At 45.9% G+C, this 27,091-nt stretch overlaps 1 protein-coding gene and 1 long non-coding RNA gene across 3 annotated transcripts in view; one reads left to right on the top strand and one right to left on the bottom strand.

The window, feature by feature from the left end:
- The window catches only part of LOC104850994, a 23,396-nt gene extending 3,209 nt beyond the window's left edge, over window positions 1-20,187 (top strand). For both annotated transcript variants that reach the window (XR_777111.2, XR_777112.2), the window contains exons 3-4: window positions 2,248-2,319; window positions 20,113-20,187. This is a non-coding gene — a long non-coding RNA (uncharacterized LOC104850994). The remainder of the gene's footprint in view (window positions 1-2,247; window positions 2,320-20,112) is intronic.
- Window positions 1-27,091, bottom strand: part of Fbxo36 (F-box protein 36) — a 67,268-nt gene that overhangs the window by 22,822 nt on the left and 17,355 nt on the right. The window contains exon 2 of the mRNA XM_010608117.3: window positions 2,194-2,302. Coding sequence (XP_010606419.1) covers window positions 2,194-2,302 — 109 coding nt within the window. The remainder of the gene's footprint in view (window positions 1-2,193; window positions 2,303-27,091) is intronic.

The following is a 27,091-nucleotide window of genomic DNA, read 5'->3' as shown; positions in this document are numbered from 1 at the left end:
AAAAAAAAAAAAAAAAAAAAAGGAAGAAAGAAGAAGAATCCATAAAAGTTTAGGAGATGGGGATTTAGCTCAGTGGTTTTGCTACCTGCCTTGCAAGCGCAAGTCCTAAGTTTGATGTCCAGTACCAAAAATAAGACAGTCCAGTGGGAACAGTTGGTTTGTGTACAGGGTTTGGCCACGTCTTGAGTATTGCTGAGGATGGGTTAAGGGGTTATGGGAGTTTATGAAAGTACCTTTCTGCCTAGCTTTTGTTTGCTATAGTACTGGGGATCGAACTTGGATCCTTGCGCTTGCAAGGCAGGTAGCGGCACCACTGAGCTGAATCCCCGGCCCTCTGCCTACTTTTAAATTCGAGATTCTCATACTGAGGAGTGGTAAAAATAAGTGGGAGATCATTAGGCTGAGGTGGCTCTGGTACTCTGAGTTCTTCCCTAAGCAAATTAAAACCCAACTCGAATGAAAGATCATAGCCCAGGAAAACAAAATGGAAGCTCATCCAATCAGAAACCGCCAGCTAACCTCTATGGAGCATTTAGCCAGTCAGAAACTGCCAGCTAGTCCATGATTAGTATCTTTCTATTTAGATCAATCCATATTTTCTTTGTCTTACTTCTGCAGCTCTGTAAAAGTCTCACTTTATGTCCTAATGGAGGGGCAAAACTGCTTATGTTTTTTCAGTTCATGAATTGCTGTCTACTCAAACTCTTAAAAAATTTTAGATATATAAGTTAATTCATGTGTGTGTGTGTGTGTGTGTGTGTGTGCGTTACCAAGTGTGTGTATGTGTCCAGTAGTAGGAATTGAACCTAGGAACTTGTGCATGCTATACAAGTTTATCTTATGTTTATGTTTTGATAAAAGGAAAAAAAACAGAGGGGGAAATTGAAGAGAAATTACCATTAAATCTAAAGTTCTACTTGATTAAGATTACTTCTGAAGAAAATCCTGGTGCTAAAAGAAAGGGAGGGGTTAGAGATGTAGCTCAGTGGTAGAGCACAAGCTTTAGTGTGTGCCAGGCCCTGGGTTTGATCCCCAGCACGAGAAAATTAAAACACAGATTTTATTGGGGAGTGAGGTGCTCAGGGTGGAACCCAGGGTCTTACACATGCTAGGCAAAGGCTCTCCCACTCTGCCACATCCCCACGCCCTCTTTATTTTCTTAGAAATACATATACTTTAATGAGTGGCCAGATGCAAAAGAATTCAAGGATTTGATAATTTTATTATTAGCCTTTTAGGGCCAGGATTTAGCTCAGTGGTTCCACTGCCTGCCTTGCAAGTGCAAGGTCCTGAGTTCGATCCCCAGTACAAAAAAAAAAAAAAATCAAATAGCCTTTTAATTTATTTTTAACTAAAGGAAACCCATCTTAATCAAATACTGTAGAAAAATTGCATTTATATAATGTAACTTTTTTAATGGAATCTACATATTAACCTAGAAACTTAAACATTTTTAAGGGTTTTCCAAAAAAAAATTAACTTAGGATAAAATAACAGTTTTCTGTGTTTTAAGGACCCCACATTATGGCTGGGCATGGTGGTACACACCTGCAATCCCAGCACTTGGGAGCCCGAGGTAGGAGGATTTCTGGGAGTTCAAGACCAGCGTGGGCTACCTAGTTAGTTCAAGGCCAGCCTGAATTATGTAGCAAGACCTTCTCTCAAAAAGTAAAACAAAGCTGGGCCTGGTGGTGCACTCTGGTAAACCCAGCACTTGGGAGGCTGAGGCAGGAGGATTGCTGTGAGTTGGAGAGCAGCCTGGGCTACATAGTGAGCTCCAGGTCAGTTGCCACTACATAGTGAGACCCTGTCTCAAAAATAAATAAATAAATAAAACAAAATTTTAAAAACCAAAAAAAAAAAGAAAAATAAAGTAAATTCAGGGCCAGGGATTTAACTCAGTGGTGCCACCACCTGCCTCACAAGCTCAAGGTCTTGAGTTCGATCCCCAGTACAAAAAAAAAAAAAAGCAAATCCAACATTCTATTATATCTAAAAACATAATTACACATCACTATTTCAACTGGTGATTAATTTGATACTTCTGTGACTAGGTCTCAGGATGTAACAGTGGAAGAGCCTTTGTCAAGCACGCACAAGGCCTAGGGTTCAATCCCCAGCATTGAGGAAAAACCTTTCACTAATTATAGAGAGCCAGACATCAGGAACTACAAAATGTTTTCCTTTCCTTACTCTGAAGATATGAATTATCTAGGAAGTCTTCATGAGTGTCTTTTTCTTCTCCAGGTCTTGCAGATCGATACTCACTCCTCAGAGAGATCTTCCACCATCTAAAGATTATCTGCAATTGAACAGAAGGTAATTCTATTCTGAATTGAACTGAAAATTAATTCTGATCCTGGCAGCCACATTAAGCTTGGAGTTTTGAAAGATAACTGAGGTATGACATTTCTGACATCACCAATAACTTAGCGATTGGATGTAACATCTGTGAAAGTTTTACTTACAGATTTAGAGTCACAGGGTCACAGTGCACAGAAGAATTTTAAATCTTATCAGGTCATTCCAGGTGTGATGGCACACCCCTGTAATCCCAGCACTCAGGCAGAAGGATCATAGTGAGTTTGACCCCAGGCTGGGATACAGAGTGATTTCAAACCCAGCCTGAACTATATAGCAAGTCCCTATCTCAAAAACAAAAATAAAATCTATCAAGTCATACAAAGCACAGTGGTAAACGCTGACAGTTCCAGCTACTCGAGGGTTTGAGGCAGAATTGCTCATGCTCGGGAACTCCAGGTCAGCCTGGCCAACACAGTGAAACCCTCATCTCAGAATAACAAAGCAACAACAAAAACTATGAAGTCAATTGATAATAAATTTACCCAGTGTGAACTCTTTTCTTGAAGATCTCTGAAAATAGAGTCTGTAACCTGAGCAAAAACTTCCAAGTCATTCTCCTTTCTTCTCAGAGCAACCGTGCAGGGAAGAGAATGAATAATTTTCGTACGGAGAGTGACAATTCCAAGGATAGGATCAGGGAAGATACCGTTATGGTTTGTCCTGTCACTGGCTAGTGTGGGTGCTTGTTTCAGTGATAATGGAAGTGAAAACCAAGGCAACAATATGACTTTTATAGACAAAAGCTTTTTTCACTGGAAAGAAAGAAAATGGGAAAAGATCTGAGCTGGAGGAGAAAAGCTGAAGGGGGCACAGCTCTGATGAAGAAGACCAGACTGGGCTACGGCAGAAGACAAGGCTCAAGCTTTCAAGGGGCTGCTGAAGTGGACTAGAGTCCAGTGCAGTGGTGGCAAAGCTTTCGGAGCTTTCAGTGGTAACAGGCAGCCCACTGTGGCACTGGTGCCATAGGCTCGGCACCGCTGGTCTGGTTGATCATTATCTCAGTTCTGCTATTTGCAGCTCTGGAAAAAAGTCTTGGTTCCCATGAGATGCCTGGTCCTGTTTGGGGTGGTTTCAGTTTCATGGAGGCTCTGCAGGAATCCAAGGTATCTTTGGGGCTAGGGCAATGGCTGGGGATGCCATGCACCTAGTGTCTTCAGTCTTGAAGGAAGACAAGATAAATCGGGTAAATTCAACATTCAAACCTCATCTAACCAATTTTTGACAGATGCTAAATTCTTATATGCAGGAATGTGACCCAAAGTTTTAAGGTAGTAGAGGAGATAGACACAAAAGGAAAGCAGCGATATCAAGCTTTATCCTGATTTTAGTTACTCATTGAGCATCTGTAGGCCCAAGTGAAGTTATCTGGTTTCTGTTTATTTCTTTTGGTTTAACAAAAGTGCTAGTCCCTGACTGCCTCAGAAGGGAACAGAAATCCTGCTTCAGTAATGAGTAACAGGTGAAGTGCCCGAGACCTTGTTTGTCTTCTGTCCCCCTACGACGTTATCCAACAGTTTCATTTTCTTCTATAGTTTATGCTTGGAGACCATCACTATAGAAATGGTGTCCTGACTCTCATGATGGTCCTGGTTTTTTGAGGTCAATAAAATGGTTTGGGAGAGTGAAGAGAAGAAAACATAAAATACTTTTAACTCAGATCCTGAGTTAAGGCCCAGAAGTGCACCTGCCCTTTATCTCCTTGGTGGTCTCTGATTATTTCCATCTGTGCATAAAAAAATGTGTCATGCAAAGCTGGGTTTGCGCACATGTGATCCCAGCACTCAGGAGGTGAGGCAAGAGGATGACAGTGAATATTCTAATGCCCATATTCCTCATACGATCAGCCTTCTGGTACTGGTTTAGAAGGCAGTTCTTTGCAGTGCCTGTCATATGCTCTCTGGAGGGCTGACCCCCAGGACATGAATTCAAGTTAACCTGCATGCAGAGAAGCCTCCCACCATCTCCTCTGAGGCATCCACAGGAAGTGACTGAGAACTCAACACCTGCCTGCGGAAACTCAGCTAGGATCAGAATCCTTCTCGCTTCTAACTTACCGAGTTCCTTCCGAGGCACCAAGCTTACTCTGTATACAGTTTTCATTCTATAATCCATCAGATCATCTCTATTCAAAATCATGACCTAGCCTTGTAAGGATTCAGTTGTGTTCCAGAAAAATAGGCATTTTCTACTGTCATGGGATGGGGTCTGAGGAGGTCCTCCAAAGAGGAGACAGAGACCTCAGTTTGGTCCACCAGGTAGGTTTCTGACTCACATTAAATGCAGATTTATCAGGCAAAGTTAGAAAGGGAGAAGAAAGAAACTCCACATAGAATAACTGGAGGGGCTCAGTCTGATGTGGGGATTCAGAATGGCACCCTCTCAAAAGCACAAGGCCAGCTTTTAAGGACTGAGGTGGGCCAGCATCTCATCTATCAGTTCCTCAGTCCCGGTTTCCATGGCCTGGAGGAACCCTTATGGCTGGAGAGACACTTTGGTGCCTGTGAAAAGACTGTTCTTCCCTGGGGGAGGGGGGACCTCGTCCATGAGGCTCTGCTTTTCCTGGGATCCAAGGTAGCTTCAGATTTAGGACAATGATCCAACACTTGTAGGCACAGTTCTTGTGGTCTGGAACTCAGTGTTGTAGAAGCTGGTAATCTGATGTCCCTGTAAATCCCAAAAACTACTTCACTTTTTTTTGTAGGGGGTGGTGTCCTAGGGATTGCGCAAAACTAGGGCTTAGCACTAAATTATATATGCAACTCTTTTATTTATTTTTTTAATTTGAGACAGTCTCACTATGTGGTTCAGGCTGGCTTCAATTTACCAAATGATCCTCCTGCCTCGGCCTCCTGAGTGGTGGGCTTACAAGCATGCCCTTTATTTTTTGAGACCAGTTCTTACTAAGTTGCCCAAGAAGGACCTGATTCTTCTGCCTCAGCTTCCCTCATTGCTGGGATTACAGGCCTGTGACATCATGCCCAGATAGTTCTTATTTTGATGTCCTCAGGGCAGAAGGTGGGTGTAAGGTCAGACCGAGGCACGATTGAGACCACTGAGGCAGGCAAAGTTCAAGCAATGTGTGATGAGTTTTTTGTCATCTGAGTGCAGATGGGCACTGAGAGGCGGGTGTGCGTGGTTGATATGGGGGAGTTTAGGTAAGGGAGGGGCACTGGTCCAGAGGGCGGACAATTTAGAGTCCCCTGGGTGATGGTAGGAGCAGCCACGGTGACTGCTGTTATCCTTATGCTCCTGTGGATGTGGGTAGCGGGTCTGTTTAAGGAAGGTTTCCCTTCTGGTTGGGCTGGGGTCTGACTTAAGGAAACTGTCAGTGGGTAGGACAGGTGAAGTTAATTTAGGACTAGAAAACCTTGTTTTGCCGACTTTTTCTAAATGATAAAACATTCCCAAAGTGAACAGAGATCTGACCTAGAGTTTTAAGGTAAGAGAGAGGCCCAAAAACTTGAGTCTCCTTTGTACTTCTCTTTATTTCACCTGTCCTACCTCACTACTGCCTGGTTTCTCTCTGATTGGAAGTGATTTTTTAAAATAAGTGATAAAAATCTTTTTTGGTGAAGCCAAGGAAAACTGAGAGGCCTGAAAAGTCACTGAGAGGAAGGCTTTGGGGCTGTAACTCAGAGCACAGTGCTGTTACCTAACCTTCAGAGGCTTAGGTTGTTATTTAAATTGTTCTGGCAGTGCACATCAGAAACAACAAAGGGAGCCATGGCCTCTGACCAAGACAGGAATTTAGCTCAGAACAATTTATTCCAAGAAACTTGTGAAGTAAGCAAGTTAACCAGAACCCCGCCCCCAGCCTGTGCCTGACCTTTACCCTTTTCCTCCATAGACTGCTTGTTCATAGCGTTTAGTTAACCAGCACATAGCTTACCTTGTGGTTAAGAATAAAGGACAGGACTTGTTATACTGTGGCCCTAACCTTAAAGATAGGGATTTCCAAGGGCTGGGGATTTAGCTCAGTGATTTCACTGCCTGCCTTGCAAGCGCAAGGGCCCAAGTTTGATCCCTAGTACCAAAAAAAAAAAAAAAAAAAAAAAAAAAGCATTCCTGGTAGGATAGGGATTTCCTGCCAGATTGCAAAAACTGGTTTTAATCTAACATGCAATCTGCTTCTGTACCCCAGTGCTTGCTCAAAAATGAGAACATGACATTCTATTGTGTGTTTTTTCACCCTTAAAAACTGGGCTTCCCTGCCAGGCGCACACCTGTAATCCCAGCACTAGGGAGGCTGAGACAGGAAGATTGTTTGAGGCCAGCATGGACTATGTAGTGAGTTCAAGTCTGAACTACATAGTGAGACCCTGTGAAATAAATTTAAGTGAAATAAATAAAACCAAACAAACAAACAAGGAACGTATGTAGTTCAGGAGCTTACTAGCCAGGGGTACAAAAATTAAACACATAAAATAATCACTGAGCCAAGAATCACAGTGATAATTAATTGTTCAGTTATTTCCTGTGGTTGACAAGTATATATATATAGTCCTTGAGAAAATATGTGCACCCATGTGATATGAGAAATTTCTACATATCAAAAAATTTCAGGCAGGCATGGCACCACTGTGGTACATCCCAGTCTAAAAAAATTTCAAAGATAACATCACTTCTAGAGAGTTTGTTTATATCTGAAAATTTATTTACCTCCAAATGAATTAGTTTTATTAGCACCTGAGGAACAGTTAGAAGCAAACAGTCCTTGGAAGTGAGCCACCTGTTCACAATAGCCATGAGGCAGAATCAATCTAGGTTGACACCTAGATGGACAGACCAGTTAAAGAAAGTGTGGTACACCCACACAATAGAATATTATTTAGCCATTAAAAAGAGGGAACTCGCCAGGCATGGTGGTGCACGCCTGTCATCCCAGTACTCGGGAGGCTGAAGCAGGAGGATCGCTGTGAGTTCGAGACCAGCCTGGGCTACAAAGTGAGTTCCAGGTCAATCTCAACTACATAGTGAGAACCTGTCTCAGAAAAAAAAAAAAAAAAAAAAAAAAAGAGGGGAGCTCTATAATTTGTAGCAACATGGGTGGAACTGGAGGCCATTATATTTAAGTGAAATAAATCAGATACAAAAAAAGAAAAAGAAATGAGCCCAATGACAAGTGCACTGATAAATTTTTCAGGCACTTCGGCACAGCTGTTCAGCCTACATATGTGATCAACAGGACTCATAAGGCTGTGTTCCAAATCACTCCCTTCTGCATCAAAACAGGCAGACCACACATATTTTGGCTACTGGGGCCCAAATAAAACAACCTCACATATTCCTTCAACATCCAAGAAATGCCAGGTAGCTTCTTTTCCCCCAGTATCAGACATCACAGAAACAATACATAGTCTGGAAACTGTTGTCTTTTCATGCAGGCTGTGCTTCTTTGTACAGCACACTTAGAAAATGTGCCTAAAACACAATGGGCTACAGCTCCTCCTTTAATGACTGAGGTCCACTCCCTCCACTAGGCCATTGAATGAATTGGTCGCCCAACAAGGAACAGTGCATAGTACGTACATAACAATATTCAGAACAAAGAAACAGTGGACAGGGGACTTAGCTCAATGGTTCCACTGCCTGCCTCACAAGCACAAGGTCCTGAGTTTGACCCCTGGTACCAAAAAATACCCAAAAACCAAAAAAAAAAAAAAACAGAATAAAGAGACAGTCAAAGGAAACTCTAGCATATGACAGAACATAAAACTACAGTACTGTAAAGTATCATCAGCAAAAATTACAGTGCTGCATAAACAAGGGGTACTGTACAAAAATGACGCCAGGGCTCCATAAGCAAGGTGCACAGACGGTACAGAAAGAAGATGGGTCGTAAGTGTGAACAGTCATTAAGTCGGTGGGTCATTAAATGAGGAAAACCTGCCTCTCCTCTCGTCCCAGGTCTTAGCTTGTTTCACATGCTCCTTCCTCTCTTGTAAGTTTACAGTAGGTGGATGACGCTTTCTTCTGCCAAGATTTTCATGTCGAGGCACCCTGGCCCCTTAGATCTGATGGATATTTTTCCAGCTGCTACTTGGCCACGGTTCCAGTGGCATAGGGAACCTGTCCCAGGACCAGTCCTTTTATTTTTAGGTAGCATCTGTCATAGCTCAATAAATCTGAGAGGTCTAAGTTTTTAGCAGGTGAGAGAGTTCACCCTGGGACATGCCTGTATAATGTGTGCACGTGACTGCTTTGCGTGTGACTGTTTTGCGGTAACCCCCACCCCAAAAAGAGTGAGGCTGCTCTTGGGTCCCTTCTCTTGTCCTTTTCCATTGTCCGTCTCTTATATGTGGTCCCTTCGTGTAGGAGATTTTTCTCCGTGTTACCTTCAACTCTTCTATTGAGTTTCTCGTTTTGTCATCATACTTTTACTTTCTCGGAATTTTTCAGTTTCTGGACTGCTGCTTCTTACCGTGTGCTGTTTTCGTCTCCCGAGTGTGACATCGCTTCTTACCCTTCCGAGCGTCTCCCTAGGGAGTGGTTCATGGTTTGCTTTCTCCAAGACTGCGTTTGACCTGCCTGTCATCGGCCGTGCTTTACATGCTCCAGCCTTTCTCGAAAACCTGCGGACTCTTAGCCATCCGGCTGTAGTAAGGATTGGGCCCTGCCAGGTGAACTGGCCCTGGGCATTTGCGCAGGATGTGTCAGAGCAGGGCTGCACCCTGGGTGATCTGCGGGACTCTTTCCTGGACCTTGGACTGGTCAGATACCCCCAGAAGAAGCTTCCAGTTTTTAGCCTGAAGGTGATCTCGCCTCTCCGGGAGCCATTGGGGGAGTCCGAATGTCTCTCCTACTTTCAGGGTGTGGATTTTGATCTAATCCTCTGCCAGTTTTCCCCCAGAGTCCCTGTTCCTGAGCTGGTGAGGGTCCCCAGGACAGCACCGGCTGTCCTCCAGGGGGCAGAAGTGAGCGTGGCCCCCTTTTTCCTCTTGCTTTCTTAAATTATTTCTTCCCCTTCCTGAGGTGCAGATCTCACTGCTTTCTGACTAAACTTGGATTTTAGCTTTCCCCGGGGCTGGTAAACCATCTACCAGTAGGTGTCTGCTTTCTGGCTTGCAAAGTTTTTCCAGTTCTATGCCTTTGTTGGCTTATGTTTTAGGAAAACCGTATAATTGTCATTTTTGTGGTGTTGGAGGGAAGGTAAACAACAGTTCTGTAACTAGAGGGGGCACCTTATTTATTGATCAGTTTTAAATGCTGTAATGTGCCGTACTGTATCATCTGTTTATTAGTTACTTATGTGTTACTGGGGATTGAAACTAGGGCCTCCTCACTGAGGTACCTCCCCAGTCTTTTACAATTTTATTTCTCATTATTATTAGTGTTGTTATCTTTATAAGAGGACCAGGCTGGGCTCAGATTTGCAATCCTTTTGCCTCAGCCTCCAGGATACTGAGATTCTAGGTACATACCACCATGCCCTGCTAGCATTTAAAGCTTATTTCATTTCAGCTTTTAAAATACTTAGGTTTTGGGGTCTTTTTTGTACTGGGTATTGATCTCCAGGCCTTCACACTGAGCTATGTCCCCTTCCCTTTGAACATTTTGAGACAGGGTCTTGCTAATTTGCTAATTTGCCCAAGCTGGCCTCAAACTGGCAATCCTCCTACCTCAGACTCCCAGAATGCTGGGGTGACTGGTGCGTACCACCATACTTGGTTTAAACTAGTGACTTTTGTAGATTTGCAATTACACCTCTAATTTATGAATTGCTTGAAAAAAATCAAATATATTAAATTTGTGATTACAGATTGAAATGTGGTCTCGTCCTGTCCCCTCACCCTGCCAACCCTGCCCCTTGCTGGGGATTCAATTGTGGGCCTCAAGCAGGCTAAGCATGTGCACCACCCCAGCCCCTGTGGGAGAGAATTAAATCAAGTTTGTAAAGGATATTTAAATTGGAGAAAATTTAATTTGCTAAATGTATAAACTTTGTGGCTTTAACTTATATTGTCTAAGACAGTCTGGTTCACTTTGTAAACAGTGCTTAAATGTTCAAGGGATTTTAGTCTGCAAAATGTATAAGATAATCAAATATTAATTAAAGTACAATGAAAATGAGTTTTTAACACAAAATTACTTAATTGATGCATAGCTAAATTTGTTAGATTTGTTAGCTACAGGTAAGTTTGAAGAAAAATAGGTTTCTAATTCACAACTTTGACTATCACAATATTTAATATTTAATTAAATATTGCAAGTAATTATAAAGTAGAAAAAAGCTTTGTACATAAGGGAGGGTGGGGGGAAAAAGAAGCAAGATATATCATTTACTGGTACAGATTCCCTATGATGAATGTTATGTATATCTGAAGTGTACCAATAAATGTTTTACTTAAAAAAATTATAAAGTAGAGCTTCTAAAATCAGATTGGGGGGCGTTGAGACAGGGTCTCACTATGTAGTTGAGACTGAACTGGAACTCACTACGTAGCCCAGGCTGGTCTCAAACTCACAGTGACCCTCCTGCCTCAGCCTCCCAAGTGCTGGGATTACAGGTGTGCACCACCACACCCCGCTTTTCTATCTTGGCAATCCTCTGATGGGATTCCAGGCATGCACCACCACGCCTGGCTTTGTCTTTTGGCACTGCTGCCAGTTGAGCCCAGGGCCTCAATATATGTTAAGCAAAAGCTCTTCTTTTTTTTTTTTTTTTTGTGGAATCAGGGATCGAACTCAGAGCCTTGTGCTTGCCAGGCAGGCATGTCACCACTGAGCTAAATCCCTGGCCCAGCAAAAGCTCTACCTGTGAGCAACATCCCCAGCTCTCAAATCAGATTAAAAATTTTTAATTGGGAATAAATGATTTGGAAACTACTGGGTGGCCACTTGGAAAGAGGAAATTGATTCATGACACATACCAGGATAAACTCCAAATATAACAAAGACCTAGACATAAAAAAATGAGACCATTCAAGTACTGGAAAAAAAGAACAGTGGATTCCTTTACTACTTAGCTATGTCTCAAAATCCAAAATGCATAAAAGATTGAGAGCAGAGGGTATAGCTCGGTGGTTGAATACTTGCCTCGCATTCAAGAGGGGCTGAAGTGTAGCTCAGGGGCAGAGTGTCTGCCTAGCATGAGTGAGGCCCTGAGTTCAATTCTTAGGACTAAAATATCAAAACAAAGAATAAGAAAAAAAGTATTAAGGGCTAGGGATGTAGCTCAGTGTGAAGAACCTAGTACTATAAAAATCCCTAGTACCATAAAAACAAAACTCAACAATGAAAGAAAATATTGATAAATTTGACTTTAGAGAGTATTTGAACATTCTGCACAAGGGCTGGGGATTTAGCTCACTGGTGCTGCTGCCTGCCTTGCAAATGCAAGGTCCCAAGTTCGATCCCCAGTGTCAAAAAAAAAAAAAAAAAAATGAAAGAAAGAAAGAAAAAGGCTGAAAATTCTGCACAGCAAAATCTCCAAAGGCCTGTAGAGAAAATCTTAAAGCAGCGCTGTTCATGGCATCACCAAACTGGGGACAACCAAAAGGACATCTGTATCTGTATGATTAAATATTATTCAACAGGCCGGGTGTGGTGGCGCACGCCTATAATCCCAGCACTTGGGAGGCTGAGGCAGGAGGATCGCTGTGAGTTCAAGACCAGCATGGGCTACATAGTGAGTCCAGGTCAGTCTCAACTACATAGTAAGACCCTGTCTCAAAAAAAATATATATGTGTGTGTGTGTGTGTGTGTGTGTGTGTGTGTATTATTCAACAATGAAAAGAAGGTACTGACAATGCAGGAACATGGTTGACTCTGCAAAGCATCGTGCTGAGCGAGAGAAGCCAGACGTCCAAGGCTGGGTCCTGTTCAATTCCATTTAAGGCACACTGGAAAGGTCAAGCCGAAATCAGCACGGGGGTACCCGGGGCTGGAGACAGGAGAAAAGGTGCCCTCAAAGGAACACAAGGGAACTTTTTGCACTGATGGAAATATTCTATATCTTGGTTACAATGATGGCTATACATGGGTCAAACTTGTGGAGTCTGAAAAGGATGATTTTTTTTTTTTCCTGTAGGAAAAACATATCTCTGAAGTGAGGAGAGGGAAAGGGGGGAAAAAAGAATCAAAATCTATCATGTACAAGTACAAATTCCCTACGATGAATGTGATCATTATATATGTCTAAAATGTACCGATAAAAATTAATTTTAAAAAATATCTAAATAAGGCCGGGGACTTAGCTCAAGGTTCTGCCACCTGCCTCACAAGTGGAAGGCTGACCTTGAACTTTCAGTCCTCCTGCCTCAGTCTCCTAAGTAGCTGGGATTACAGGTGTGTGCCATCATGCCCAGTTAAAAAAAATAAACAAAAAGCTTAATGTATTTTTCACAGTTTGCTCAGGCATCCAGCTAGAAGTAGCTCTGCATGTGACTAACGCCTTGCCAGCGAATGCCAGGGCTGCTGGCCTGGAAGTGGACAGCTTATCTTTTGCTTAGACAAAACTTTGCTATTAAAGGGCTAGGGGCAGATGTCAGTGGTACAGAACCTACAGAGCATGGGCAAGACCCTGGGTTCGATCCCCAGTGCCACAAAAACAATCAGTCAACACTGGACGTCTTTGTTGAAAAATTCCTCCACTCCTATTCTGACCTCAATACATCTCTGTTTTGATTCTGGTTTTCTTAAGATAGGGTCTCACCATATAGCCTGGGCTAGCCTTGGACTTTCGATCCCCTTGCCTCAGCCTCCTGAGTGCTGGGATCATAGGCGAGTGCCACAACGCTCAGCTGCATACCTGTGTCGAAGCCCTGGCCACCAACGTTGGAGCAGGTAACAGCGAGGACCCCAGAACAGACAACTCTAACACAAAGAAAGGAACAAAAGCTGCGTTTAATGATGCCGGCGACTCAGCAAGTGACTCCTGTCAGTCTCCAGAACCCTGGATAGAAGTTTGCGCTTCCTTATGTACCTTTTTACATCCACGAGGCTTAGTTCACTTGGAGTTTCCCTGGAATAGAGCAAGCAGGATTTACACAAAGCAGAGCAGCGGAGAGGGTGAGAGCAAAGGGTCTGGCATGACTTTCTGAGTCTTACAATCCTTCGGTGACAGATTACAGAGGTTCTCGTGGCTGCTCAGGCGCATTCTACAAAGAGCATAGTTATCTAGTTAAGCCGCAGCTGCCTGATTCCGTTTGGCGGGGTGGGCTCCTCTCTCAGTGTGATGGTGTTTGGAAACAGAGCCTGGAAGTGTGTCATTAAGGTCGAATGAGATGGTGACAGGAACCCCTACTCTATCAGGCTGGTGTCCTTATCCGAAGACGAAGGGCCCAGGGACACGCACAGGGAGGACACAGCAAGCAGGAGGCCACCCGCAAACCAAGGGCAGAGGCCTCTGCAGAAACCAAGCCTGCAGGCCTCCTGAGCCTGCACTTGAGAACTATGAGAAAATTACTTTCCTGCTGTTTCAGCCATGCAGCCGGTGGAGTTTTGTTACACAGCCCCAGCAGACTCTCGGAGCTCCCCAGATGATGGTGACAAAATGATGTGGCCATCAGTCCTGATGTGTGGCCTTGATTGGACTCACAAAGGCCTAGCGGATGAGCGAAGTGACTTCTGGGTGTGTCAGGGAGGTGACGCTGGGCGCTCCGTCTGGCCTCACTCCTTTCCTGGCTCAACTTCCCAGCCACCAAGCATCATGGCTCCAACCCCGTGCTCCACCGTGATGCCCTGGCCTTGCCGGACCGAAGTAAACATCTCTTCCTCTCTGTCCCCGTGTCCGGCACTGTGCCCCTGCAGTGCGGAAGCCAATAGATCATTCCGTGCCCCATGAGCTGTGTGCTGTGATGTTTAGGCTCAAGGCCACTCAATCGGTATCACGTTACACATTTTATAGATAAACAAACTAACACAAAACTTTAGAAAAACTTGCCAAATCATCCATGTGTCGAAGGCTCTGAAGCTGTTGATTCAACATGCTACCTTCCAGGAATGACAAGCCTGAAGTTCGCTGTCTGTAACAGTTGTTCCTCCTCTGCAGTGACGCCAGCCCACAAATCAGATCATCTCTCTATGGTACTGAACAGTTGTCTGGTCCCGCCCCACCCAAGTTTTCTGAGACGACATCTCGCTGTGTAGTTTAGGCTCACCTTGGACTCACTGTTCAGCCCAGGCTGGCCTTGAACTCTCACATAAGTACACATCAGGCCTGTTCAGCCACTGAAGCTGGGCGTGGTGTTGCACACCTGTAATCCCAGCACTCTGGGAGCCCAAGCAGGAGGATCACAAATTCGAGCTCAGCCTGGGCAGCTGAGTGACTTAGCCAGATCCTGTATCAAAATGTTAAAAAGGGCAGAGGACATAACAGTGCAAAGGCCCTGGGCTCAATACCTAGTTGTGAAGAAAAATTATAAATAAATAAAATGAATAATTAAATTTCATAGTGTGTTAGTGATACATATGAGGAAAACTAAGTTGAGCAAAGAAGACAGGAAATGCTGGGCAGGGGATGAGCTTTGTTTTTAATCAGGTGGTCAGGGTGTTCCCAGCTAGCACAGGTTCTTGCTTCAGGGATAATGGAATTTTTTTTTTTTTTTTGAGGCAGGGTCTCACTGTGTAGCCCATCCTGGCCTTGAACTCACTATGCAGCTCAGGCTGGCCTTGCATTCACAGTGATCCTCCTGCCTCTGCCTCCTGAGTGCTGGGATTACAGGTGTGTGCCACCATGCCCAGTAAAGATAACGGAAATTAAGACTGAGTCACAAATTACCAGGGGAGAAAAGGGCTTGAACTGCAAAGAAAGGAAAAATGGTAAGGTACTGTAGTTTAAGGAGCTGATAAATATCAACCTGGCCTCTTCAAAGTGAGATAAAACAGGGAAAGGACTGGGGCTTGAGATGCTGTGGTGGCACATTTGATGAATAGGTTCAGGCATGAAAGAAACGGGCCAGGCTTAGAGATTTGCCAGGGGAACGGAAGCTGGGTAGGTCATTATCTCAGTTCTGGTATGAAAGACTGACTACAGAAGTCCTTATTGTGAGAGGGGCAACTGAGTCTGCATGGGATAGATGACTGTTTCTGTTTTTCTTCTTTATTTGGGGGGGGGTTCTCCCTGTGCATTCCAGGCTGGCCTCCAGATCTTGGCGATCTTCCTGCCTCAGCCTCCCGAGTGCTAGGGGCACAGGTGTGCACCATCACACCCTACTGAGACCGCTGTTTCTACTTGGGGCAGTCTCAGTCTGCTGGAACCCAAGGTGATAGTGAGAGAGGGCGATGGAGACCTCTGGGCCCTGCCAAATCCTGCAACTTCCTTACTTTTGTGTCCTCAGTCTTGACTTGCCTGCGTACAAAGCTGAGAAGGGATTTGACCCGAAGCTTCACCAAATGAAGGCCAACTTTGTTGCTTTTAGTTCCCTCTGGGCCTCTGTAGCCCCAAGTAAAGATTCACTGCTTTTACGAAAACCGCTTTTAAATCCCCAGTTGCCTCAGAAGAAAACAGAAATCATGCTCTTAATGAGTAACAAACATGCCAAGGGCCAGGCGTTTGTCCTCTGCCCCGGGGGATCTCTATGTCCCGGGAGCTGTCGCTGGAGCCCATCAGGAGCTGATAGGGCGCCCAGGAGGTGCCCCCACGCCCCGTGCCACCCTGCCAGACATGCAGTGATTAGCAAAGCCCCTTCACACGCTTAGCGAGCCAGTTGCTCACTGGGGATAAATGGTGCTTACGTTGATATCAAAGCTCCTAGAATTACATTTTAAACATCTTCCTGATAAAGGGCAGATGGTAAGAGCAAAGAATCCAGTATAAGCTGGGTGTGCTGGCACACAGCTGTGATCTCAGCGCTTGGGAGACTGAGGCAGGAGGATTATTGTGAGTTCGACGAGCCCAGCCTGGGCTACATGGTGAATTCCAGGTCAGTCTCAACTACACAGTGAGACCCAGTCTCAAAAAAAGCAAAAAAAAAAAAAAAAAAAAAAAAAAAAAAAAAAATCCAGTATAAGCTGGGCATGCTGGCACACAGCTGTGATCCCAGCACTAGGGAGGCTGAGGCAAGAGGATTGTGTGTTCTAGACCAGTCTGGACTACAGCCAGACTACATAACAAGACCTTGTTTAAAAAAAAAAAAAAAAAAAGCCCATATGAACATTCTTGTTTCCATGTCTTTTGGGGGTGTTGTTTTGTCTTTTATTTCCCCCAGTACTGGGGATTGAACCCAGGACCTCCATAATGGGCTACATCCCTAGCCCTTTTTTATATTTTGAGACAGGATCTGGCTAAGTTGCTCAGGCTGGGCTCACATTTGAGATCCTCCTGTCTCAGCCTCAGAGCCCTGGGAAGACAGGTGTGCACCTCTACACCCCACTGTGTGGTTTCCATGGCCACCTCCACACACCTCAGTGGGCCTTCGGGGTAGAACTGCTCCTGAGTGAGATCAGGGCCACCCCTGGCAATTGGCAGCCTGGCTCTCTGCCTATGACCATCTCTCATCCTCGCCCTAGCAAGGAGTGCCCCGTTTTCATTACCCTGCATTTGTACAAGCCTTTTTGACATCTGGAAACCCTCCTGATGTTTCCTCACTGCAGAAATCATTCTTCAAATTTGGTTTATTTTATCATGACAGCAAAAGCTTTTATTTTTCCACCATTGCAGTGACGTGCTGAGTATCGAATGCTCCTTATTTTCTCTGCAAGAAACACTTAACCTTCTGTATATGATCAAATGTTAAAAAGGGTTTGGATCAAATTGCCAAAGGGATTGTAGTGAGGGTCCATTTACTTACTGAGTCGATATATTTATTGATCAAATAAATACTTATTGGGTTCCTACTATTTGCAGTGCCCTGAGTCAAGCAGCCTAGTGGACATAGGAGTGAGGTGGAGGAGGTAGAAACCCTGTGTTTGTTGAGACAGGATCTCCCTATGTATTTCAGACTGGCCTTGAACTCACTGTGTAGTCCACTCTGGCCTCAGTCCTCCTGCCTCAGCCTCTCCAGTGCTCGGCATCTCAAAGGTTACCTGGGGAAACCCCTACATGAACCAGGTGAGAGAGGAAAGCCCGCACTGCCGGGAACACAAGCCAAGTCCAGAAAAAGTCCTCAATCAAACCTAGTCTCCTCTAGCCTGCAGGCTAGCTGAGACGGCGCGGAATTCTAAATGGACAGCTTCACATACGGCCAGGTCAAAATATATTTATATTAGGTGCAATCATTAAAATAGCTTATGAGCTATTATCTTGGAGAGAAGAATTTTGTTAAAAAAAAAAAACAAAAACAGCTTCAATAAAGCATTTCATTCCATAAGGCTTTTCCCTCACTTTGCGTCCGATGGCATTTTCGAGGTTTGGGGGCTTTTGCGTCCATTGCCCTCGGGCTCTTCGAGCTGCTCCGCAGCCCCGAGATGCCCCTTCTGCTCAGGCTAAACTGCAGTGGAGCAAAATCACCTGGAATCATCGGACTACAAGGGAGATTCTTCCTGGCTTCCACTCCCGGACTTTGACCCTGGCGGAAGCACCCTGCACGGACCCCACAGCCCGGGGCCTTCGGCTCCCACCGGCTCCCTCTGGTGGCTCTCGGCGGTACTGATGCTGCCCGCGAAGATTCGGTCCCGGGGCCAAGGTGTCAAAACCGCCTGCGTGAAGGCGGCTGCTGTCTCCGCTGTCTTTCTGAGATCTAATTTTCAAAGTGTGGTTTATGGAAGCATTGTCTCGAATCCCTCATCCACACCCACCCATTGCCTTTTGTTTCTGTGAACCGAACCCAGGGCCTTTGCACTGAGCTGCATGCAACCCTTCGCTAAAATTTTATTTTCAGTTTTGAAACGGGCTCACTATCTCACTACGTTGTCCAGGCTGCACCTGTACTCTTGCCTCAGCCTGAGTGCTGGGATTATAGGCCTGTGCTACCATGCGTGGCACCAGTCACTTCTCAACCACTAAGGCTCCACACTGCTTCATGGGCACCCCTACTGTTTAAGTCACCAAAGACCTCCTCAGGGGCTTAGCCGGGACATAGTCACTGAACAAGTATTTATTGAGTGCCAACACACTTGTTTTAGGTGCTGGGAAAACATTCGGTCATAAAATGATTAAAGCCAGCTGGGTGTGGTGGCCACACCTATAGCCCTAGGTATTCAGGAGACTGAGGCGGGAGGGTCACAAGTTCAAGGCTAGTCTGAGCAATTTAGTGAGACCTGAAAAGGCTGAGGATGTAGCTCTGGGGTAGAGTACTTGTCTTGCATGTGTGAGGATGGGTACATTCTCTGGTACTGGGGGGGAGGGATAAAGGAGAATATGCTGGGTATGGTAGCGCACACCTGTAATCCCAGCACTCGGAAAACTGAGGCGGGAGGGTGACTGTGAGTTTGAGGCCAGCCTGGGCTACACAGTGAATTCAAGGTCAGCCTGAACTACATAGTGAGACCCTGTCTTAGAACAACCAAAAAAAGAAAAAGAAAGAAAATAGGTAAATGGATAAGTTAAGTCCTTGTCCCAAATGGGCCTTACAGTCTTGCATTCTCATAGGGGAGGAGAGACCAGGTAGATTTGCTTGCTTTTTTATTGTCCTTATTTCATCCCAGTCACCCAAGACAGAAATCTGGAAGACCTTATATGTCATTCTCTCTCAGTCGGTCACCCAGACACCATTTGTCTCAAATTCATCCCTAACCTACCCTCCTCTATCCTGTACATCCACAGCTTTCCTTAGTTTGTCCACGATGGATATTCTTACCTCAGGGAAACTGGCCACTGGTACAAACCAGGGCTTCTCCTTTAGAGTGTGAGTCTCGGGCCTCTCCCAGCCTGCTGCTGAGGACCCTAAATGTCCTCCCCAGCCAGTGCTGCCCCCTCTGCCACAGCTGCTACAGTGGGGCTCCTTCCCAGGCCTCAGCAGGGGTGTGAGGCACAGACAGCGCTTGTCTAACATGTGACGGGCCCTGGGTTCGAGTCCCACCATCTTACACACACACAATTAAAAATACATCAGGCTGGGGATTTAGCTCAGTAGTTCTGCCACCTGCCTTGCATGTGCAAGGTCCTGAGTTCAATCTCTGGTACCAGAAAATAAATAAATAAATAAAATTTAAGAAATACATCAACACAAGCGGGTCAGTCTTCTGGTCTTCCTGTTGCTGAGGCCTGCACTGCAGTAAAGCCCTGCTTTCCTGTCCAGCCTGTCTCATCCTGCACCCCAGTCTGCCTACAGACCAGCACTTGTATTTGGCTTCTCCTCCTCCTCTTCCTCCTCCTTCTTTTGTAGTGCAGGGGATTGAACCTAGGGCCTTCTCAGTGAGCTACATCTCCAGCCTTTTTTTAAAAAAAAATCATTATTACTTTTTAAATTTGAAACTGAATTCAATCTTTTTAAGGTGTCCAGGCTGAGCTCAAACTTGTGTTCCTCCTGCCTCAGCCTCCCACAGGGCTGGGCATTCAGGTTTGCACTACTATGGCGTTTGGCGCTCCCTTCGCAGGCCAGGGCTGGTCGGATGCCTTTTCCATGGGCTGCCAGAGGGATGTGCATGGATCTGTCTCCATTTGGGGCCCACTGCGCCTGCACCACTGGGCATGGTCCGCAAAAATTGCACTTACTGCATTCTTGGTTACCTGCATCCTCGTTAAGGAGAGAGACAGACAGACAGACAAACTGACAGACCACCCCTCCCACCACGGTGGAGGATAAGAAATTCCTAACTTAGTGACTCAGCCAGTTGGGCCACCTGCCCACCCCAAGTTCTCCTGCACAGCTTTCTGTAAATCCAAACAGTATCCAAGCCTTCAAAATGTTTTCTGTCCTTTACAGGTGCCAAGCCCTCGAAGCATATCACTGCGTCGTCCTGTGAGGCCCTCGCTATCCCGCCCCACGCTGGTAGTGACACACAGGTCTGGCTCCATGATGGTCCCTCTGAGGATGTCCCGGGACCTCAGAGGAGTGGCCAGTAAGAAAGGTCCTCCAGGAGCGATCCCTGCGCTGTCCTCCAGCTGTCCTCACGCCATCTTCACTCCAACCCTGACTCTGTCCCTGTGACACCTTCATGTGGCTAAGTTTTACCCTTCCTCCACCCCTTCCCTGCCCCTTACCAGCCAAAGCGCAGTTTATGGTTGAATACAACCCCCCCAAATGGCAGATGAAGAGGTGTGGTGCTGCACACCTGTAATCCCAGACCTTGGGAGGCTGAGGCAGGAGGATCACTGAAGGTTTGAGACCAGCCTGGGCTACATGGTGAGTTCAAGGCCAATTTGAACAACACAGCAAGACCCTGTCTCAAAAAAAGAAAGGAAGAAAGAAAGAATGAACATGCGAATGAAAGTCAGGCGCTAAGTGCCTAAAGTGATTGCTGATTACTCTGAGACCATAAAATACCTTTCTTTTCTCACCTTACCCTGCTACCCAGATCTATGAAAAGAAAGGAGAAAAAAATTGAAACACGCTAACTATTAAGGTATTGATGAAGTTCCAATTGTTTTATCAGCATAAAATGTAAAACTCTGCTCCATCTTGTATGGATACCACAGGAAGGTGAGTCAGTTTCCTTGGAGTATATTTTCGTGTATAGTGGACCTCAAGTTATGACCAGACTGACATACAGACAACTTGGGTTGCAACTGGAATTTTAGTTTGAATTTATGACGAAAGTCTTAAGTCATGACTTGAATGCCTGCCGCTTGTGCTTCCAGATGGTCTCAGATACAGATTTAACCTTGAGCTCTGGAAGGAACACGACAGCATCCTTTCCTGTGTGGGGTTAATGAGAAATCCTAGGCCAGTGTCTCTCTAAGGACACTGAGCTCCACCTGTTTACAGGAGAGAGAGAGTCTGAAGGCTGTGGAGAACAGCCTGAGCTGTCACTTGACCAACTTGAGTTATAGCCAGCCCTTGGGAGCGAGTTGAGTTTGTAAGTCAAGGGTCTACTGCATTTGACTTTTGGTGGCAATGGCTACATCTCTTCCCAAACAGCTGGCATAGCTGCTCATATTATTTTCATTTTGTTTTGTTTTTTGGTGGGGTGGTTTTGAGACAGGGTCTCACTGTGTAGTTCAGACTGCTCTGGAACTCACTGTGTATCCCAGACTGGTCTCAAACTCACAGCAATCCTTCTGCCTCAGCCTCCCAAGTCCTGGCATTACAGATGTGCACCACCATGCCCCACTTATTTTCTTAATGATAGCAAACATTTAAAAAAAATTAAAAGTGTTTATAGTTTCTTTTGGGGGGGGGTTTGAGACAGGGTCTGACTGCATAGTTGAGACTGACCTGGAATTCACTATGTAGCCCAGGCTGGTCTCGAACTCAGAGCCATCCTCCTGTCTCAGCCTCCCAAGTGCTGGGATTACAGGCATGCACCACCACATCCAGCTTGTCTTTTTTTTTTTTTTTAATAAATTTTATTTTTATTCTTGGTTTGGCCTTGTGTTTCTTTTCGTTTGTTTGTTTTGGTGCCAGGGATCGAACTCAGGACATTACACTTTTGAGGCAGGCACAGTGCCACTGGGATAAATCCTCAGGCTTGTTTATTTTATTTTTTTTATTTTTGGTACCAGGGATCGAACTCTGGTCCTTGTGCTTTCAAGCAAGGCGGTGGAACAACTGAGCTAAATCCTCGGCCCTTGTTTGTTTATTCCTATTCCATCCCACCCCTCAAACCCTCTCCCCTCCCTATATACAGAAGCTTTTATAGTTTTTAGGACAATAATGCTGATCATAAATAGTTCAAATAATAAAAAACATGGGGGGGCTCGGTGTGATGATGCACACCAGTAATCCCAGCATTTAGGAGGCTCAGGCAGGAGGATTGCCATGAGTTTGAGACCAGCCTGGGCTACAAAGTGAGACCCTGTCTCAAAAGCAAAATAACAACAACAAAAAACATGGGGGAAAATCTAAAAATCCTATTTCTAGGCACTAACGAGCATTCTTACATTCATCACACATTTCTCCAATCTGTAAACAATTAGTGTGTGTAAGTGCATATAGAGTGCATGCACACCACGTGTGTAGAGTGTATCACACACAGTGTATATACGTGTGACACCATGTGTACACATATGTAAAGGGTGAATGTTTACATTTTCAAACATCATTATGATAATTCGCCCCATGCCGTTCATCCCCCAGAACACTCCCCTCTGCTCAGACACACTTAGGCCATCTTTCCCACCACTCGGAGCAGTTCTGGAAGTCCCTCATCATGAGGCAAAGCGCTGCAGCTGTGGCTGCCAAGTCAGCAGCGGAAAGGCAGGCTGGGGAAGCCCACTGCACGCCCTCACCCACCTTGTCTCTGGATCCCGAGGACAAAGCCAAAATGACCACGAAAGGTCAACATTCTGAACCAATCTGGGACAGCAAGGCAGCGGGACCGCACGACTAAAGACGAAGAAACGCCCCAGAACTGCTTCAGAAAGTGACAGGAACCATGGGCTAAGTGTATTCGAAGAGACTGAGTGTATTCGGAGGGGGATTCGTGGCAATGCATCTTTTATAAAAAGTAATTTAAAAAAATCTGAAGACGGGGGTCGGGTAGGTAGCTCAGTGGTACTGCTACCTGCCTCACAAGTGCAAGGTCCTGAATTCGATCTCTGGGACCAAAAACAAAAAAAAATCTGAACACACACCGAATTTTCTGTGTCAAATACACAGTATATGTATGCTGTGCATGTATATATGTTAGTTTTACCTGAGTGGGACTCTAAACAAGCTCACCTGTGACACAGAAGACATCTGTCCATGTGATGTCTAAATATATCTTTATTTTTACTGGCTTTAGAGTTCTTTCAGAGAGAAATGTAATGTAATGAACCGATTTTCTGTCGAAGGGCTTTCTGCCCTGTGTAATTACCTCTGTGGGGGAAATTCCCTGGCGTCGGACTCCAGGGGTAACCGGCACACACACCTTCCCTTCTAAGACCTGCCGCATTGCCTTTGCGAAGCAGATCACCCAGGTGACAACACTCAACAGTGTGGCTTGCACACAGCAGAGGCCGGTGTGACAGTGGAGGAGCCCGTGACAGGGGACCGGGCCCCTACGATCTTGGTACCCAGCCTCCGGAATTGGGCTTCCTCTCCCTGGTGCCAGAGGCTGCTTAGATCCTAGCCACGGAGTTGACAGCCCAGACAGCGGGGAAGGGGAAGGAACAAATGAGGGTCCGACTGCCGAGGGCTCTCCCGTGCCGCGGCGTCCCATTAGAGCCGGGTGCTGTGTTTTGCTGTAGGTCTAAAGTGCCACCCCCACCCCGCGGGGGATTCTCACGTGTTTAGGAGGTGACTGGATCATGGGGTGCACTTTACAGTAGAAAAGTGTGTTCTACCCGGGTCCTCCCTTCTCCCTTCTGGCTGCCACAGGGTGAAGAGCTGCGCTCCTCCGCCCTTCCACCGGGTAGATCCTGCCGCCTGCCCACCGTGGACGGAATTCCCTAAAAACCATCACCCAAAACAGTCCTCTCTGCCTTTAAATTGCATTGGCTGGAAAATTGTGTCCAGTGCTGGGAAGGCCGCCTAATCCACGTGGCTACTTGTAGCAGCAGGGGCAGCGTTCCTACCCTGAAACCCACACACCGACCAAAAGTTGGGTCATCTTTCACTACGGAAGAGGGAAAACGAATACTGGGGGAAACGAATGGTTTCTGCCACAGGACGGATGAACCAGTTTATGTTCCTGCGGGCACCTTCCAAGAGAAACCTGTCCCCAAGCCTAGCACTGCTTGATCAGGCTGCTCTGGCTACAAACGCATTTCAGTCCTTACAAGGTGAGAACTGTCTTCAAATGACGGATGTAATAGCTTAGTTTACCAAAACGATTCAATGATGGGCATCCCTTTAGCCCGAGCAAACAGAAAATGAAGATATGGGAACAAAGGTCCCTGTGCCTTGGACGTTTTTTATTTTTCAGTGCCAGAGAGGAGCGTGCAGGCCAGTGCTTCACCACTGAGCAGCAGTCCCCACGCGGCCCTGCCCTCTGCAGTGGGAAGGCTCTGTCCTCCGCCCTCTTCTCTCCACAGGGTAAATCTCAACCACACGGCTTCACACTGAGCCGAAATCTGTCTTTTCACTCGTGATCTCCAACTCGGCCGCTCGTGATGTACGTCTGCCTGTGTAAGCCGCAGGTAACCCGTGTACAACTACAAGAAACAGACCCTGTCGCCTCCCTTACAAACCCCTCCGATCTCTCCCTGCCCTCGTCTTTCGGTGGCGGCAGGTGAGTCATTCCAGACTCACCCCTCTGTCCTCACAAAATATCGCCCAAGCCTGAACCCTATGGGTTTCACTTCCTTCACGTCACCGGATGCCGCTTTCATCTCCGCAGTGCTCTACAGGAAGGGGCGAGCTAAATGCTGATTCACGATCTTTCCTCTTCCCTCCACGGCCAAACTCCTCCAGGTACAGTGCAAGGCTGGACAGCGACCCGGCCCCTTCTCCTGCCCCATCTGGTGCTGGCCCCTGACTCTGGCCCACATCTGAGCCTGCCACCTACAAGCATTCCCACAACCATGGGGTGTCACAGTTCAGTCACTGTGGACACCGATTCCTCCTGCCTGGAACTGTGGCCTGCTCCCCACCTCTAGCTCTGGAAAAAAAATTTTTTTTTAAAGATTCAGGTCCTTTCGTCACATCCTGCCATAAACCTTCTTTGGCTCACTTCTTCCACTGGTGCCATTTCCTTCAAACTATTACAGCAAGTAGAACCGGCATTTATTAACCTAGCAACTATTTATTGAATTTACACTGCGCTCACCATTGGGCCGAGCTGGAGTCATGACCAGGTATGAGGTGGACATAGGTCTGAGGTGGGTCCACAGCTCTCAGTTTATGTCACTAATGGCTAATTTCCTTCCGTCGTCTCCCTTGCTAGAAATTCTGACTTCCCTACCAGTCTCAAAGAGATGCTAAGAAACTGGCTTGCTCACTGCTGATCATGTCAGGAGCTCTTTTCTTTGGTGTCTTGTCGCTTATTCCCGTGTTCATTTATTTTTGCTTTTTATGCCTCCATGTTTTGGGTTGCCATGATCCAGAGCCGTTTGGGGGTTTACAATGGAAAAATCTGGAATAACATTTGTGCTGTTACTTTCTGAGTTTTGTCCTTCAAACTCATACCTGAAAGAGGCCAGGTTGAAGGGGCTTCCTCCTGCAGGGGGGAAGAAGGCAGATGGGGGCGCGCTCCAAGAAGAGGAGGGACTAAGCTGACACTGTCCTGGGGAAAGGAGCTTATTTCTATGGAGATCCTCAGGCAATGGGGAGGCCTGGCTGTGTCCACCTGGGCCATCAGGTCCCAAGGCCTCAGTCACCTGTGTCCCTTCAGTTACCTTCCCCCTCTTACTGACAGAGGAGATTAGGGTGTGGCCAAGCTGGGGGGGATGGACGTGACCTGGTAATTTTAAGATCCCAGATCAGATAGGCAGAACAGGTCCCAAAGCCCTGCAGGTGGACTTCTCCCGAGAACTCCAGCAGGTTTTCAGGATGCCTGGACCGGAAGTCAACTCAGCCCAGGGCGTGATCCCAGCCCCACCTCTCAGGACCCCGATATAGAAGTTCTCTCAGGTTTCCTTGAGATTTAGACCACATAATAAGAAAGAGACCTCAAGAAGACCCCTCTAGGGTGGCTTTCCCCAAGACAGCTCTTCTTGCTTTTCCTGGGGTGTTTTTTTTCTGGGGGGGTACCGGGGATTGAATTCGGGTCCTTGTGCTTGCAAGGTAGGCCACCGAACGGCTGAGCTAAATCCCGGGACCCTTGGGGTATTCTTTTAATCTTGCTTTTTCCTCTTTTATTTGGCCCAAGCTCACTCTGCAGAGCCAGTTTGTCCCTGGCTTTTCACTCTTACTTTTTCAAATAAACTTGGCCACTGCTTATTTGTTTTGTTCAACTTTTTGTTTGAGATGAGAAGAACCTAGAATGTGACTCCAGATGGAGAGGCGAGGAACCCAGAACCCGGTGACGTTTAGTTGGCGAGCCACCCTCAGAAGCAGGCTAACCAGTAACATTCTGCCATAGTCAGGACATTCTGGTAACAATAAGGCTGCCCTGCACAATTTCTCTTGCTTTTGTATGTTTTTTCTTTCAATACTGGGGATCGAACTCAGGGAGCACTGACCTACACTGGCAGCCCTTTCTTTTACTTAAAATTGTTTTTTTCTGGTGTCGGGGATTGAACTAGAGTCTTTGCACTGAGTTACATCACTAGCCCTATATATATTTTTTAAAAAAAATATGGTGAGGCTGGGCATGGTGGTGCACAAGTGTAATCCCAGCACTTGGGAGGCTGAGGCAGGATGATTGCTTTGAGTTTGAGGCCAGCCTGGACTACATAGTGAGACCCTGTTTAAAAAAAGAAAGAAAGGAAAAAAAAATCCTGAATTTAAGAATCTTTCAGATAAGATATATAGAAAGAAATTTAAGCACACTAAATTTTGCACAAAACAAAAACTCAGTTTATTTTGACTGACTGACTTTCTTTCTTTGACACAGGGTCTCACTATGTAGTTCATGCTGGCCTTCGACAAGTAGCTGTCCTTCTGCCTCAGCCTCCGGAGTGCTAGGATCACAGGTGTGTGCTATCATTCCCAGCTAGAGGTGAGGATTACTAAAACACTAGAGTTTTTGTTTAGAAGCCCAACCACGTGGACAGTTCATATGCACACGGAATGAAACGGAGCTCACTGGGGCTAGTCACAGAAAAGCTAAATCCTGTTTGTTAAAGATTAACCCACCATGGCTGCCTCCCAAGCCCAAGGACCTGAGTTTGATCCCCGGTACCAAAAAAAAAAAAAAAAAAAAAAAAAAAAAAAAAAA

The sequence above is a fragment of the Fukomys damarensis genome, unplaced genomic scaffold, assembly GCF_012274545.1.
Source record: "Fukomys damarensis isolate Sample0158 unplaced genomic scaffold, DMR_v1.0_HiC HiC_scaffold_16, whole genome shotgun sequence".
Classification (NCBI taxonomy): Eukaryota; Metazoa; Chordata; class Mammalia; order Rodentia; family Bathyergidae; genus Fukomys; species Fukomys damarensis.
Note: the sequence above shows the minus strand (reverse complement) of the source record. Positions and strands in the feature narration are given on the sequence as shown.